The following is a 16,889-nucleotide window of genomic DNA, read 5'->3' as shown; positions in this document are numbered from 1 at the left end:
TGCACCCCAGTATCTCTACTTGCACATTAATCTTCTGCTCATTTATCACTCCAGTGTTTTTAATTGCTAAATTGTAATTGTTTTGCCACTATGGCCAATTAATTGCCTTAGCTCCCTAAACTTACTTAATTTGCCACACTGTATTATTCTTTTTTATTGTGTTATTGACTGTATGTTTATTCCATGTGTAACTCTGTTTGTTTCGCACTGCTTTGCTTTATCTTGGTCAGGTCGCAGTTGTAAATGAGAACTTGTTCTCAACTGGCCTACCTGGTTAAATAAAGGTGGCGGTCCTCATGAGAGCCAGTTTCATCATAGCGCTTGATGGTTTTTGCGACTGCACTTGAAGAAACTTTCTAAGCTCTTGAAATGTTCCGTATTGACTGATCTTCATGTCTTAAAGTAATGATGGACTGTTATTTCATTTTGCTTATTTGAGCTGTTCTTGCCATAATATGGACTTGGTCTTTTACCGAATAGGGCGATCTTCTGTTTTCCACCCCTACCTTGTCACAAAACAACTGATTGGCTCAAAAGCATTAAGAAGGAAATCAATTCCACAAACTAACTTTTAATTAAGCACATCTGTTAATTGAAATGCATTCCAGGTGACTACCTGATGAAGTTGGTTGAGAGAATGCCAAGCGTGTGCAAAGCTGTCATCAAGGCAAAGGGTGGCTACTTTGAAGAATAGAAAATATATTTGGATTTGTTTCTGGTTACTACATGATTCCATATGTTATTTCATAGTGTTGATGTCTTCACTATTATGTAGAACATAGAAAATAATCAAAATAAATAAAAACCCTGGAATGAGTAGGTGTGTTTTCCAAACTTTTGACTGGTACTGTATATTTGTAGCTTTTTGTTATTCTAGATAAGTGACAATTAGATAAATCCAACTCGCTCTCCCTCTTTCGTCTCCTCAATCTCCCCAGTGCTTATGCTTCATGTACCAAGGACAGAAGACACAGAATCAGATATGGACAAAGACGAACAGAAACAGAACTGGGATGGTAAAAAGGTGAAATGCACCCAGATCTGGTGATTTACAGTTGAAGTCGGAGGTTTACATACACCTTAGCCAAATACATTTAAACTCAGTTTTTCACAATTCCTGACATTTAATCCTGATAAGAATTCCCTGTTTTAGGTCAGTTAGGATCACCACTTTATTTTAAGAATGTGAAATTTCAGAATAATAGAGAGAATTGTTTATTTATATATCAGCTTTTATTTATTTCATCACATTCCCAGTGTGTCAAAAGTTTACATGCTACCAAATACTAATTGAGTGTATTGCCATTAAATTGTTTAACTTGGGCCAAACGTTTCGGGTAGCCTTCCACAAGCTTCCCACAATAAGTTGGATGAATTTTTAGCCCATTCCTCCTGACAGAGCTGGTGTAACTGAGTCAGGATTGTAGGCTTCCTTGCTCGCACTCGCTTTTTCAGTTCTGCCCACATTTTCTATGGGATTGAGGTCAGGGCTTTGTGATGGCCACTCCAATACCTTGACTTTGTTGTCCTTAAGCCATTTTGCCTCAACTTTGGAAGTATGCTTGGGGTCAGTGTCCATTTGGAAGACCCATTTACAACCAAGCTTTAACTTCCTGACTGTTGCTTCAATATATCCACAATTTTCCATCCTCCCCCTTTTTCCTCCAAACATAACGAGGGTCATGATGGCCAAACAGTTCTATTTTTGTTTCATCAGACCAGAGGACATTTCTCCAAAAAGTACCATCTTTGTCCCCATGTGCAGTTGCAAACCGTAGTCTGGCTTTTTTTATGGTGGTTTAGGAGCAGTGGCTTTTTCCCTGCTGAGCAGCCTTTCAGGTTATGTCGATATAAGACTCGTTTTACTGTGGATATAGATACTTTTGTACATGTTTCCTCCAGCATCTTCACAAGGTCCTTTACTGTTCTGGGATTAATTTGCACTTTTCGCACAAAAGTATGTTCATCTCTAGGAGACAGAATGCGTCTCCTTCCTGAGCGGTATGACTGCTGCGTGGTCCCACGGTGTTTATACTTGCATACTATTGTTTGTACAGATGAATGTGGTACATTCAGGCATTTGGAAATTGATCCCAAGGATGAACCAGACTTGTGGAGGTCTACAATTTTTCTTCTGAAGTCTTGTCTGATTTCTTTGGATTTTTCCATGATATCAAGCAAAGAGGCACAGAGTTTGAAGTTAGACCTTGAAATACATCCACAGGTACACTATAGGCTAATTGACATCATTTGAGTCAATCAGAAGCTTCTAAAGCCATGACATTTTATGCAAATTTCCAAGCTGTTTAAAGGCACAGTCAACTTAGTGTATGTAAACTTCTGACCCACTGGAATTGTGATGCAGTGAAATAATCTGTCTGTAAACAATTGTTGGAAAAATGACTTGTGTCATGCACAAAGTAGATGTCCTAACCGACTTGCCAAAACTATAGTTTGTTAACAATACATTTGTGGAGTGGTTGAAACACTTAGGTTGGAGTAATTTAAAACTAGTTCATGTAAACTTCTGACTTCAACTGTATCTCCACTGTTTTGTTATACAGCCCTAACTGAGTTGTATTGTATTCTGAGTTGTATTGTATTCTGAGTTGTATTGTATTCTGAGTTGTAATTTTTATTTTCCCTTAGAATGCTTCATCAAGGTCCAAGGTCCCAGGAATCAAGTGAGTACTTCAATGAGTCCCACAGGCTGTAACATTTAAAAACAAATCCTGACTACATGTGAGATTTGAATGGCTGATTACGATAGCCTGCGACAACTGACAGATTATGGTGGCTTAGTGATGAGTTGATGTTTTTTCAACTGTAGACATCTGATATTTTGGAATAGTTTTAGATCTTTGAGAAATGTTGTGGATCCAGCCATTTCTGGCTGTGTGTGATTTTATGTTATTGTTATTTTTAGAATTCGAACCGATTCCCTTGCAGGGATATCAGCAGATATGTGTCCTGATTTTATAAGAGGGAAATCAATTGGAGACAATTAACCTGTCCTTGGGCTTGTATGCAATTATTTTTTTGCTTTTTAAAACAACTAATTAACCGATGTTGGTTCCATTGTTTGAATTCCATTTTGGGTTTTTTTCTTCTGTGAGCTGAATTTGTAGTTTCTGTAGAGATGAATCAGATCAAGCATGAAGTGTGCGATTGTAGTAGGGAGAAACATTTTCGACATGGTTTAGCTCAGAAAAAGTGGTAATTAACGACAATGACCATAATCCATTGCGCGCCCGCCAACTTGCCCGGTCTGTGTGGAGCACTGAGCTGTAATACGAATGGTGTGGAAAAGACAGACTGAGGGAAAACCAACTGCATGATTGAGAGGGATAAAAGCAGTTGCTTAACAAGGTATTGCTACCAGAAAATACATGTTTTTAAGTGATTGATAGTTGGTATTCAGCAGTCATATAAGTATACCTTATTTACTTTGAAGAACTACTAAAATAAAATAAAACAAATGTTTAATTAAAATAAAGTAATGTGAATAAATTACGGTTAATAAGCAATAGTGGGTAGTCACTACCATTTTAATAGTTTTTAAAAACTTTTTTATACATTTTTATTCTGTGTTACAGCATTCAGCCCACATAATGCATAGTGCATTTAATGTAAAAAAAAAAAAAAAATAGATGGATACCGAAATAGAAAACCATATATTCTAACCGAACTGACCTCAAAAAGGACTATTCGCTTCCTATCCGGACTAACTTCCTATCTGGCTCGAAGGACCATGTACACTACCTTTCAAAATACATTTCCTTGATTTTGAAAGAAAAGCTACTTTTTTTGTCCATTAAAATAACATCAAATTGATCAGAATTACAGTGTAGACATTGTTAATGTTGTAAATGACTATTGTAGCTGGAAATGGATGATTTGAATTTGAATATCTACATAGGCGTACAGAGGCCCATTATCAGCAACCATCACTCCTGTGTTCCAAGAGCACGTTGTGTTAGCTAATCCAAGTTTATCAGTTTAAAACGCTAATTGATCATTAGAAAACCATTTTGCAATTGTTAGCACAGCTGAAAACTGTTGTGCTAATTAAAGAAGCAATAAAACTGGCCTTCTTTAGACCAGTTGAGTATCTGGAGCGTCAGCATTTCTAGGTTTGACTACAGGCTCAAAATGGCCAGAAACAAAGAACTTTCTTCTGATATTCATCAGTCTGTTCTTGCTCTGAGAAATGAAGGCTATTTCATGCGAGAAATTGCCAAGGAACTGCAGATCTCATACAACGCTGTGTACTACTCCCTTCACAGAACAGTGCAAAGTGGCTCTAACCAGAATAGAGAGGAGTGGGAGGCCCCGGTGCACAACTGAGAAAGAAGACAAGTACATTAGTGTCTAGTTTGAGAAACAGACTCCTGTACCCGCAAAACAACCAGTCTCAACGTCAACAGTGAAGAGGCAACTCTGGGATGCTGGCCTTCTAGGCAGTGTTGCAAAGAAAAAGTCATATCTCAGACTGGCCAATAAAAAGTAAAGATTAAAATTGGCAAAAGAACAGAGACACTGGACAGAAGAAGATTGGAAAAAAGTGTTATGGACAGACAAATCCAAGTTTGAGGTGTTCGGATCACAAAGAACATTCGTGAGACACAGAAAAAAATGAAATTATGCTGGAGTAGTGCTTGACGCCATCTGTCAAGCATGGGGGAGGCAATGTGATGGTCTGGGGGTGCTTTGGTGGTGGTGAAGTGGGAGATTTGTACAGGGTAAAAGGGATCTTGAAGACGGAAGGCTATCACTCCATTTTGCAACGCCATGCCATACCCTGTGGACAGCGCTTAATTGGAGCCAATTTCCTCCTACAACAGGACAATGACCCAAAGCACAGCTCCAAACTATGCAATAACTATTTAGGGAAGAAGCAGTCAGCTGGTATTCTGTCTATAATGGAGTGGCCAGCAGAGTCACCGGATCTCAACCCTACTGAGCTGTTGTGGGAGCAGCTTGACCGTATGGTAAGTAAGAAGTGCCCATCAAGCCAATCGAACTTGTGGGAGGTGCTTCAGGGAGCATGGGATGAAATCTCTTCAGATTACCTCAACAAATTGACAACTAGAATGCCAAAGGTTTGCATGGCTGTAATTGCTGCAAATGGAGGATTCTTTGACAAAGCGAAGTTTGAAGGACACAATTATTATTTCAATTAAATCATTATTTATAACCTTGTCAACGTCTTGACCATATGTCCTATTAATTTTGCAATTCATTTCATGTTTGTTTTCATGGAAAACAAGGACATTTCTAAGTGACCCCAAACTTTTGAACGGTAGTGTACATTTCCAAGGGAAATCCACAATTCTGATTTATTTTTCTATGTTGTTTTACATACTCTGCAGCAGCCTGGGAAATTGGCTGGCTGTGCATATACTACCCAATGATTTAAATATATTCAGTATACTAGATGGCGGACAGGGCGCTTTTGTTGAAGCCAACATGCCTCCATTTTAGCACACCCCCACCATTGTAAAAAACATTGGACGCTATGGAAATGCATTTATTAATGTCTACATTTTTTTTTTGCCACGTTTATTCTATTAGACACCTTAATACTTTTAAACTAAACACATTTTCCTTAAATTATCATTTTTATAGAGCTTGAATGTTAGTCCCCACTACAACAAAATAATACTTAGCGCCTTCAGAAAGTATTCACACCCCTTGACTTTTTCCACATTTTGTTGTTACAGCCTGAATTGAATGTAAAAGTGAAATTAGGTTTTTCTACATTTTACAAATTAATAAAAATTGAAACGCTGAAATGTCTTGATTCAATAAGTATTCAACCCCTTTTGTTATGGCAAACATAAATAAGTTCAGGGGTAAAAATGTGCTTAACAAGTCACATAAGTTGCATGGACTCACTCTGTGTGCAATAATAGTGTTTAACATGATTTTTGAATGACTACCTCATCTCTGTACCTGACACAAATATCTCTAAGGTCACCCAGTCAAGCAGTGAATTTCAAACACATATTCAACCACAAAGACCAGGGAGGTTTTCCCAATGCCTTGCAAAGAAGGGCACCTATTGGTAGATGGTTAAAAAAGCTGGCATTTAATATCCCTTTGAACATGGTGAAGTTATTAATTACACTTTGGATGGTGTATCAATACACCCAGTCACTACGAAGATATAGGCATCCTTCCTCAGTCGCCAAAAAGGAAGGAAACCTCTCAGGGATTTCACCATGATTGGTTGAGCGGTCACCAATGGTGACTTTAAAACAGTTAGAGTTTAATAGCTGTGACAGGAAAAAACTGACGATAGATCCACAATATTGTAGTTACTCCACAATACTAACCTAATTGACAGAGTGAAAAGAAGGAAGCCTATACAGAACAAAAATATTCTAAAACATGCATCCTGTTTGCAACAAGGCATTAAAGTAATACTGCAAACTACATTGGCAAAGCAATTCATTTTTGTCCTCAATACAAAGCCTTATGTTTGGGGCAAATACAACACATTACTGAATAACACTATATTTTCAAGCATAGTGGTGTTTGCATCATGTTATGGGTATGCTTGTCATGTTATACTCTATACCAGGCGGTGTCAAAGGAAGGCCCTAAAAATTGTCAAAGACTTCAGTCACCCTAGTCATAGACGGTTCTCTCTGCTACTGCACGCCAAGCGGTACCGGAGCGCCAGGTCTAGGTCCATGAGGCTTCTAACAAGCCATAAGACTCCTGAACAACTAATCAAATGGCCACCCAGATTATTTGCAGTCTGCTTTCCACCAGACACTGGGAGATTGATTCACCTTTCAGCAGGACAATAACCTACAACATAAGGCCAAATCTACACTGGATTTGCTTACCAAGAAGACCTTGAATGTTCCTGAGTGGCAGAGTTACAGTTTAGACTTAAATCTACTTGAACATTTATGGGAAGACCTGAAAATGGTTGTCTAGCAATGATCAACAACCAATTTCACAGAGCTTGAAGAATTTTGAAAAGAATAATGGCCGATTGGCACAATAATGGCACAATCCAGGTGTGGAAAGCTCATTGAGACTTACCCAGAAAGACTCACAGGTGTAATCGCTGCCAACGGTGCTTCTACAGAGTATTGACACAGGGGTGTGAATACTTAAATACATTATACATTTCTGTATTTTATTTTCTATAAATTAGCAACATTTTCAAAAAACATGTTTTCACTTTGTCATGGGGTATTGTGTGTACGGGTGACGGGTGACGGGTGAGAGAATATCCATTTGAATTCAGTCAGTAACACAACAAAATGTGGAATAAGTCAAGGGCTATGACATACATCATTGATACTACCTCAACTATCATTATGGGGATACCGATCAACTCTTTTTCTATTTCCAGTATATTCCCGTCTCCGGATCAGGATCTGACTGCGACACTGATGCCATCAGCCCACGACACGGGCGGTGGCTCCCTGCCTGATCTGACCAACATCCAGTTCCCCCCTCCGCTGCCCACCCCCCTGGACCCCGAAGACTCCACCCTCAGCGCCTCCAACAGCACGGGAAACCTGGCCCCCAGCCACTCACACAGTTTCGGTTCCACCAGCCAAGGTGACCTCTGTCCTCCACCTTCCAGAACAATAGATATACAGGGTTTTGCAAACCGGGTTTGAAATCCTGATTTTTCAAAAGTGTGAGGAGATGGTGACAACGTATGGTGCCAAAATGTATCTATCTATGACTCTATTTCTCTAGCTTTCTATGAAACTGTGGGAATTCTCAAGGGGATGTTTGCTGTTTTGTGTCCCACCAGGACAGACCACCTCCCAGCAAGGCAGGCAGGACAACATGGTCAACCAGGACTCCCACCAGCACCACTCCCTACAGCTCTCCCCCACCCTGTCGCCACCGCTCACCCTCGCCCAGGTAGCACGTACCGTACTTTACCCTTCTAGCACTGTGATTGTTACATATTTCTAAATAACCTTCCTTGTGTATTGACAATTATTGTATTCTGTAGTTGTATCCTCCCTATTTGAATGCACTTAAAGTTGCTCTGGATAAGAGCACCTGCCAAATGACTAAAAGGTAAGAGAATGGAGGATTGTAGTAGATGTTTCTATCAGTTTGTAGACTACTTCTCCCTTTTCCCCCCACTGACTAATTTCAAACCCCTATGTCCATCTGTCTCAGGCGGAGACCATAGATGCCATGACTCTGGAAGCGCAGTTGTCCCAGTATGCGTTCTTCAGCCAGTCCTCCTCTCAGCAGCAGCAGCAACAGCAGCAGACTACTCAAGGACTGACCAGGCTGGTTCAGCTCCCCTCCCCTCTGAACACCTCCTCCATCCAGACACAGAACTCCATGGATATGAACTCGGTAAGCTTACCTAATCAAACCGTTCCCTCTTCAAACGTTTCCCTATCCTACACTATGTCCGTAGGACAATATAGTACTCATACCCACTTAGTGTTCCTACACTATGGAACACAATTTGATCTTTGGTTTGATCTTGAGGTCAGAGGAACTAGCCTACTTCTTAAAGTAGTTTTTTTTTCTGCTTTAGGAGCATTCGGTAGAGAAATGCTCTCTGGAATTTAAGTGTCAAACATTCCTTTAGCATCGCCCCAACCCTGCTGAACTTAGAGATTTTAGTGCCCATGTGTAAGCAGATGCTTCATTGAATAGTATTACAATACGAATGCATCAGTTTCTGTTGCAAGTGTGTTCATATACTGTATACTACCTCTTAGCAGAGGGCAGTTTTCTATCGTGACAAGTTATTCTATTTTTATGTAAACTTGAAGCTATTGCTAACCCTTTTATTTTATGGCCGTATTAGAGGCATCTGCTTCAGCTATATAGCATCACTTATTTCTTATTTCACTGCATCATTTATTGAGCAACCCATACGTAGGTCTTTCTGTAAGTTAGGGCACCAGTGAGGATTTCCAACACTGGACAACTTGTTACAGCTGTTGATAAGTCATTGATAATAATCTGCCAATTTTTCATGTCATTTTCATGTCATTACATTAAGATATAAGGGAGATCATAGCTATATTCAGTACAATTCACAAGTTTATTTAAAACCTATTTTCATCCCTTTATCGTGGTTGGTGTCTTGACGAATTTGTCCAAAATCGTGAGAGATAAAACATGACTTTATGGCAGTTTAAGTTATCGTTATCTATATTAAGCATTACAGTTAAAATAGACATTGAACTTAAACCCTGTAAGAATACTGGATCTAGCTCTCGGTCAGTTTTTTGTATAGAGATCTCAGAAATGTAGTCTACCTACGTAACATTTAGTCTCCTTATGTTATGGGGTGAAAACAGTTTTCATGGGCACACAAATCCAAAATAATAAATGCGATTGAAAAATCATTGATGGTTTTCTGCTTGATTTACAGCAGGGTCTTGTTAGATTTCACAGAGAAAGAATCAGGGTAATGTTTTCACATGTTTTTGTGCCTGGAATTGGACACAGTCTATGCTAATCCTATTAAATATTCTGGATATAATGACAACAAATTACATAGCCTAGTGGGTGTCTTTACATGATCTGGTAATGAAATAAAATAAATACATTTTGTTTTCCATGTTACACTTGCAATTTTGAACAATGCAAGGGGCTTGAAGAAGCCTACTTGAACTTGAATTTGGAGCTCAGAAATTCAAGTACTGGAATAGGCCTACCTTGAAAATCAGACATTCCCACAATTTGGGCTTGAGAAGTCCTTGTAATTATTGTAGCCAAAAAGTTCTCCTACTCCTTTATAATTATCTGTGATTTCATTTTGATCCGTTTTTGTGAGAGATGTGGCCACTCATTTGTTTCCCGCTGCGTCAATTGAAGGGTCTTGCTACTCTGTTGCGATAAAACCATGTGCGGTTATTATGAGGACGACAATATCTGTTGGCTTCAACTTGGCTTTCCATGCAAATCCTTCCATTAAAAAAATGAACCCGTTTTTTGGTTACTTCCTCATTATAAAAACAGTTATGGTGAGATTACCACTATTCATGGATTTATTTTGTGTGCCTGCGCCAGCCACATAATGTAGGCTACAGGAAAATCTGTTGAGCCCTATATGTACAATCATCAACGAGGCGCTATGCGCTCTATGGAAAATAATGAACGATGTGGGAGGTGTTAGTGCGTTGTGGAAGTAATCTTCCGAGTTGTTTATCCCTATTATACCATTGCTATAATTTAACAAATCAAATGTATTTATATAGCCCTTCTTACATCAGCTGATATATCAAAGTGCTGTACAGAAACCCAGCCTAAAACCCCAAACAGCAAGCAATGCAGGTGTAGAAGCACGGTGGCTAGGAAAAACTCCCTAGAAAGGCCAAAACCGAGGAAGAAACCTAGCGGAACCAGGCTATGAGGGGTGGCCAGTCCTCTTCTGGCTGTGCCGGGTAGAGATTATAACACAACATGGCCAAGATGTTCAAATGTTCATAAATGACCAGCATGGTCAAATAATAATAATAATAATAATAATAATAATCACAATAGTTGTCGAGGGTGCAGCAAGTCAGCACCTCAGGAGTAAGTAACACATTTGCCCGCAAGAAATGTGTTCATTTGCTGGTAGAAATGTGTTCAACATCTACCTGCTCCCTGCTGTTTCATAGAGCGGGTAGTGAAGGAAAACCCAGGGTCGTTACAGTATAATAGGGATAATCAACCCGGGGATCTAACGTTATGCGTTCTCTGGAAAATAATGCAATTCCGTTGAACGTTAGCGTGTCGTGGAACACACCTTCCACGTCGTTCACCATTTTCCATAGAAAGCATAGCCCCTCGTTGATTGTCCCTTACATAATGCACACTCTAGAATGCCCTTCAAGCCAATCAGAAACGAGTATTCAACAATGTCATGGTATAATTAAGCAATAAGGTACGAGGGGCTGTGGCCAATATACCACTGCTAAGGGCTGTTCTTGTACGACACGATACGGAGCTATTGCTATTATAAATTGGTTACCAACATAATTAGAACAGTGAAAATAAATGTTTTGTCATACCTGTGTTATACAAAACATGCAGCCAATCAGTATTCAGGGCTCGAACCACCCAGTTCATAATATAAATTATACGATTGTATAACATTGAGGTCCTTGACAATTACATTTAAGTGCTTGGGAAAAGTCCCTGAATTTGACTTGCCAATGTTTGTATGAACGAACTCTGCTTAAATGATGTATAGTCCTAGGCCTGTTATATAGGTGGAGTAATGGATGAATTATTCCTCGAAGTATGTGGAACTGCATGAAAATCTGTTTTATTTTTGTTTCAATCTAGTGGCGAAAGAAACGCACACCTGTTTAGGTGAGGTGCTGGCTAGAACACTTGGAAAATAAAAGGAGAGCTGCACACTCCAGGAGCTCAGATGCAATCATTTAATCACCAACGTTTCGACAGACAAGCTGTCTTCATCAGGGTATAATGACAAACACTGCGGGCCACTAGTTCATAACGTGTCAAAGAACACACAGGTGTCTGTAACCATGGCCGGGTGGGGCCTGATATCATTGGTTAATTCTCAGATATAAGAAAATACAAAAACATGAATGGATAGCATATTTTTGTTTCAAACCATTTTAAATAGTTTATCCCAATGTCACACATTGGCCCCATTTATTTATAGAAAGACCCACATACTGTATACCTCAGTAGTGAACTGAGAGATAAAATATGAGATTCATCACCTCACATTGGGTGATCATGTGTCAACTCAGCTTTTGTTTGAGTAAACATATACAGTCAACTAACCTTCTATTGCGTGAACATGGAATTTGACCATTCTACTGGTGATGTGCTGGATCCTGTGGAAGTGGATTGCAGTGGTCTTGTCTTGAGCAGAAGACAAACCGAGAGGAGAGAGCTACTACTGTAAATGCCAGTTGATTACTCGGTTATCTTGTTGAAGAATGACCCCAAATGGCTAGCTAGTGAGTCAGCTATTTGCACAGTACACACCCTAAAGGAGGAACAAACCCTTACATAACATTATTTTTGATCATTGAAGCCACAGAGTCTGAGGGATTCCATTAAAACGTTTGATTGTTAGCCTAATTCTGGTCTCTTTATACAGTTAGGTTAAATCAAGGCCATGATGATGGTACAAGTCAACTAATAACTAATACAGGGCATCTTTAGCAAAATTGTAGGAAAGACATGAGCCCCATCCTCTGTGTGTGTGTCCTCATAGGCAGGCTGGGACACACACAGCATACCTTCTCAGAAGGGACAGTCAGTCAGTCAGTCAGTCTAACTAAAATGTCCTGTATTAGGGCTCTTTCCCCCAACAGTACCGCAGTAGGGCTGGGTCTTCAGCCAATCAGTCTCCAACCTCTCCAGTCTCCAATCAAGGCTTCTCACCTGGAGGCTCGCCTCAAGTAAGGGCGTGTGACCAAAACCTGCTGACTGTATACACTGTTCCTCCATCGTAGTTCTGTTTTCGTCGTCAGCTGGGCCTCTTGGCTGCCCCTACTGGCTGCTCTTGTGTCTTCAACCCCCTGCCACCCCCATCGTGGTGTCTCGCAATGTCACTGACCCCGTCCCCTTTGCTGCTTCTCTGTGTCTGCATCCTAAGTGGCCTCGTAGCATAGTCACTAAATTGATACACTTTAGTTAGTTAGGTGAGTAAGGAAAATGTACTTAGTAGTTAACACTTAGCCACCTGAGCCACCTTTTATCCTTGCTAGAATTGAATCACTTGTTTATTGTGAAAAATCAAGAAGGAGCAGTGTCCCTCTGAGGGCCTGTAGGCTAGATGTACATTGTATTATATAGGCCTAAACTTACAGCATTGAACAACTAAGTCATCTCTTGTTAGGGGAAATCTTTCATTGAGTAGCTACATTTGTTGTATTTGTTCATTCGTTTGTGCTTCTGTTGGCTTTGCCCATCGATTCTTTCTCTCATCTAGATGGCTAACCTGCAGTGTAGCTGACAGTCCATGTGCTATTACCATGTTCTTCCCCGCTGTTCTTTTGGCAGGGCACAGATGTGGTTCTGAACTTAAAGGGGCATGGCGAAGTCTGCCTTCCTGAGTCTGCCTGTGAAAATGCTCCTATTATTTATACATTAAGGCGGATGATGAAAGAGGATACTCTTTTCGGGTTTAATAAGGATATGCAATTAAAACTTGAAGAGCATTACTGGACGATTTGAATGTTTTATAAATTCTAGCTTTACTCAGAAAAGGGATTTCCATATGATTTCATATCGTTGTGTTTATTTATTTAAAGTTCATCAGAATTCTCAGTACAAAGCTTACATGGTAACCGCAACCCTTTTGAAAGACTCCCTACAACATTATTGGTTGTGGGTTGATAACATTTATTAAGTGCTTTCAAGTAGGTCCTAGTATTCAGTGCATGTTGACATATTGGCTGGTTGGGGCACTTACATGAACATCAGAAAAACAACAGGTAAATGCAATTGATCTGTAGAGTCATCTTGAAAGATGAGATGGGCATAGATGTGAAGCGGTTACTGTGATGACTTAATCAACTAATGGAGGAGATTGAGGTTGAATGCACAGTGAATTAATTGATGGGCTTGTGAAACATGAATCCTGCTGTGCTTGTACTGTATCATGCTTAATCTAGACCGGGCTACAGTATGTTATGGTTTGTTTGCAGGATTGCAGATGTGTGCAGTGTTTTCTGTGTTGCCTGGAGCTCAATGGAAAGCAAAACCCAATCGTTTGATATGAATGTCTTATGAATTGTGAAATGATTAATTTACAGAGTTGTGGTGTGATTCAAATGCTCTCTGTGTCTGCTCTTCTTCTCCCGTATTTTTTACTTGTGAATTAATATCCTGGTATTGTTTTTAACAAAAAGAGGGGATATACTTGTGTTCTAGCACAACTCCATATTGGGCAGTGTATTTGCAGACTTCTATGACCAGCAACTCACATCCAGACAGACCAGTGCTCTCTCCCAACAGGTAAGTTAAGTTTTAACAGTCTGCCTCAGGACTAATTATGCAAGTTAATATTAGATACTTGTTTATATGGCAATAGTTTCCAATATGTTTGCCTCGCAACACAACAGGTCTCCAGTTTTTTCTTTGAACTGGATCTTTATATTGGATAAGGCACTTTTGATGTGATGGGCTATCTATTGATCCATTCTGACAATATTGGGAAACAAAGCGCAATAGAATAATATGCCTCCAGTTTTTTCCCCATTGTACTATATCTTTATATTGACCATTTGTGTACAGAAATGAACCCTTGTTGTTGAGTGTTGGCGAAACTCCTGGTATGTTGATTTGCTGTTTTCTCTGTTCCTCAAACAGCTGGAGCAGTTCAACATGATTGACAGCAGTAGTCTGTACGGCCAGGGCTCAACCCTCAGCTACTCCCAAGCAGCGATGATGGGTTTGACGGGAAGCCACGGCAACCTGCAAGACTCCCAGCAGCTGGGCTACAGTAGCCATGGCAACATCCCCAACATCATTCTCACAGGTACTATTCTGACTCACCGGGTGGCTCACTCAAGCCTCAGTAGTGGAATAGAGTTCAGTCAATGTAAACAATCTCTCCATACAAGGCTCTAACTCTTATGTCTACAGGTCCAAGGCATGCCTAACTGTTCCATAACCTGTCTGAATGTTTAAGCGGACTGATGTTGTCAGTGTATCTACCTAGGAAGAAAAAGTACTTACCAGGGCAAGCTCTGTTTAAGTCGGCCAGCCCAACCCATTTGTTCTTGTGGGGACAAATATAAAAAGGCACGCCTAAACAAAAAATCATCAAACAAATGACCTCGCCAGGCTACTCAATCCATGGCAACTCTCTTCTCACTGATCACCTGCCGATCACTTGCACGTATTTGTGTGCCAAAGAGCTGTACTTTCAGGTCATTTGTTGGATTTTTTTCTGGGGCAAATAAGGTGGTGGGTTGAGTATGGGGCATGTCAGGGGGCGTGGTAGGCCCATCGACCCGGCTGAATAAAAAAAATAATAATAATTCAGACCCCCATCTTTGTGTGGTAGAGAAATTTTTGCATTTTTAAGCAAATTTCCTGTAATTCAAAAAATTCTGAGACACATTTGTGCAGTTCTAAAGCTAATCTCCTGCGCTTCTACGCATTTTGCCATGGCTAATGCTGTGTTATTTTGCTCAAACATAATAACAAAATTTAGACTGCTAAATTCATTGTTTTTGGAATTTTAAATTCTACATTTCCGTCTAGCTTTTATTTTGGTGATTGTTAGTTCTCAAAGATTGTAATTTAAAATAAATATATCGTTTCATGATCTTTTCTTCATACTCCGGAAAGTATTCAGACCCCTTGACATTTTCCACATTTTGTTACGTTACACCCTTATTCTAAAATTGATTAAATTGTTTTCCCCCCCTCAATCTACACACAATACCCCATTTATTAAAAATAAAAACGGAAAAATCATATTTTACACAAGTTTTCAGACCCTTTACTCAGTACTTTGTTGATGCACCTTTGGCCGCAATTACAGCATCGAGTCTTCTTGGTTATTACTCTACAAGCTTGGCACACCTGTATTTGGGGAGTTTCTCCCATTCTTCTCTGCAGATCCTCTCAAGCTCTGTCAGGTTGGATGGGGAGTGTTGCTTCACAGCTATTTTTAGGTCTCTCCAGAGATGTTCGATCGGGTTCAAGTCGGGCTCTGGCTGGGCCACTCGGAGGGCTTGTCCCGAAGCCACTCCTGCGTTATCTTGGCTGTGCGCTTAGGGTCATTGTCCTGTTGGAAGGGGAACATTCGCCCCAGTCTGAGGTCCTGAATGCTCTGGAGCAAGTATTCAACAAGGATTTCTCGGTACTTTGCTCCGTTCATCTTTCCCTCGATCCTGACTACTCTCCCAGTCCCTGCCGCTGAAAAACATCCCCACAGCATGATGCTGCCACCACCATGTTTCACCATAGGGATGGTGCCAGGTTTCCTCCAGACGTGACGCTTGGCATTCAGACCAAAGAGTTCAATCTTGGTTTCCGCAGACCAGAGAATCTTGTTTCTCATGGTCTGAGCGCCTTTAGGTGCCTTTTGGCAAACTCCAAACTCAATGTCATGTGCCTTCTACTGAGGAGTGGCTTCCGTCTGGCCACTCTACCATAAAGGCCTGATTGGTGGAGTGCTGCAGAGATGGTTGTCCGTCTAGAAGGTTCTCCCATCTCCACAGAGGAACTCTAGAGCTCTGTCAGAGTGGTCATCGGGTTCTTGGTCACACCCCGGACCAAGGCCCTTCTCCTCCGATTGCTCAGTTTGGCCGGGCGGCCAGCTCTAAGACGAGTCTTGGTGGTTCCAAACTTATTCCATTTAAGAATGGAGGCCACTGTGTTCTTGGGGACCTTCAATGCTGCAGAAATGTTTTAGTACCCTTCCGCAGGTCTGTGCCTCGACACAATCCTTTCTCGGAGCTCTATGGACAATTTCTCCGACCTCATGGCTTGGTTTTGCTCTGATGCACTGTCAACTGTGGGACCTTTATATAGACAGGTGTGTGCCTTTCCAAATCATGTCCAATCAATTGAATACCACAGGTGGACTCCAATCAAGTTGTAGAAACATATCAAGGATGATCAATGGAAAGAGGATGCACCTGAGCTCAATTTCGAGTCTCCTAGCAAAGGGTCTGAATATTTATGTAGATAAGGTATCTTTGTTTTTTATTTGTAATGAATTTGCAAAAAAGTCTAAACCTGTTTTTGCTTTGTCATTATGGGGTATTGTGTGTAGATTGCTGAGGAATTGTTTTTATTTCATACATTTTAGAGCAAGGCTGTAACGTAACAAAATGTGGAGAAGGTCAAGGGGTCTGAATACTTGAAGGCACGATCCGGTTTTAGTTGTTTATGTTTACAATGGAAGTGTTTTCCCATCCGTTTATACTGCCTGA

At 40.4% G+C, this 16,889-nt stretch overlaps 1 protein-coding gene across 1 annotated transcript in view; it reads left to right on the top strand.

Annotated features, from left to right (window-relative positions):
- The window catches only part of LOC110530125 (CREB-regulated transcription coactivator 1), a 47,289-nt gene that overhangs the window by 17,020 nt on the left and 13,380 nt on the right, over window positions 1-16,889 (top strand). Inside the window, exons 6-12 of the mRNA XM_021612959.2 lie at window positions 939-1,024; window positions 2,650-2,684; window positions 7,376-7,587; window positions 7,790-7,902; window positions 8,170-8,355; window positions 13,870-13,953; window positions 14,308-14,476. Coding sequence (XP_021468634.2) covers window positions 939-1,024; window positions 2,650-2,684; window positions 7,376-7,587; window positions 7,790-7,902; window positions 8,170-8,355; window positions 13,870-13,953; window positions 14,308-14,476 — 885 coding nt within the window. The remainder of the gene's footprint in view (window positions 1-938; window positions 1,025-2,649; window positions 2,685-7,375; window positions 7,588-7,789; window positions 7,903-8,169; window positions 8,356-13,869; window positions 13,954-14,307; window positions 14,477-16,889) is intronic.

This window comes from Oncorhynchus mykiss, chromosome 8, assembly GCF_013265735.2.
Source record: "Oncorhynchus mykiss isolate Arlee chromosome 8, USDA_OmykA_1.1, whole genome shotgun sequence".
Taxonomy (NCBI): Eukaryota; Metazoa; Chordata; class Actinopteri; order Salmoniformes; family Salmonidae; genus Oncorhynchus; species Oncorhynchus mykiss.
Note: the sequence above shows the minus strand (reverse complement) of the source record. Positions and strands in the feature narration are given on the sequence as shown.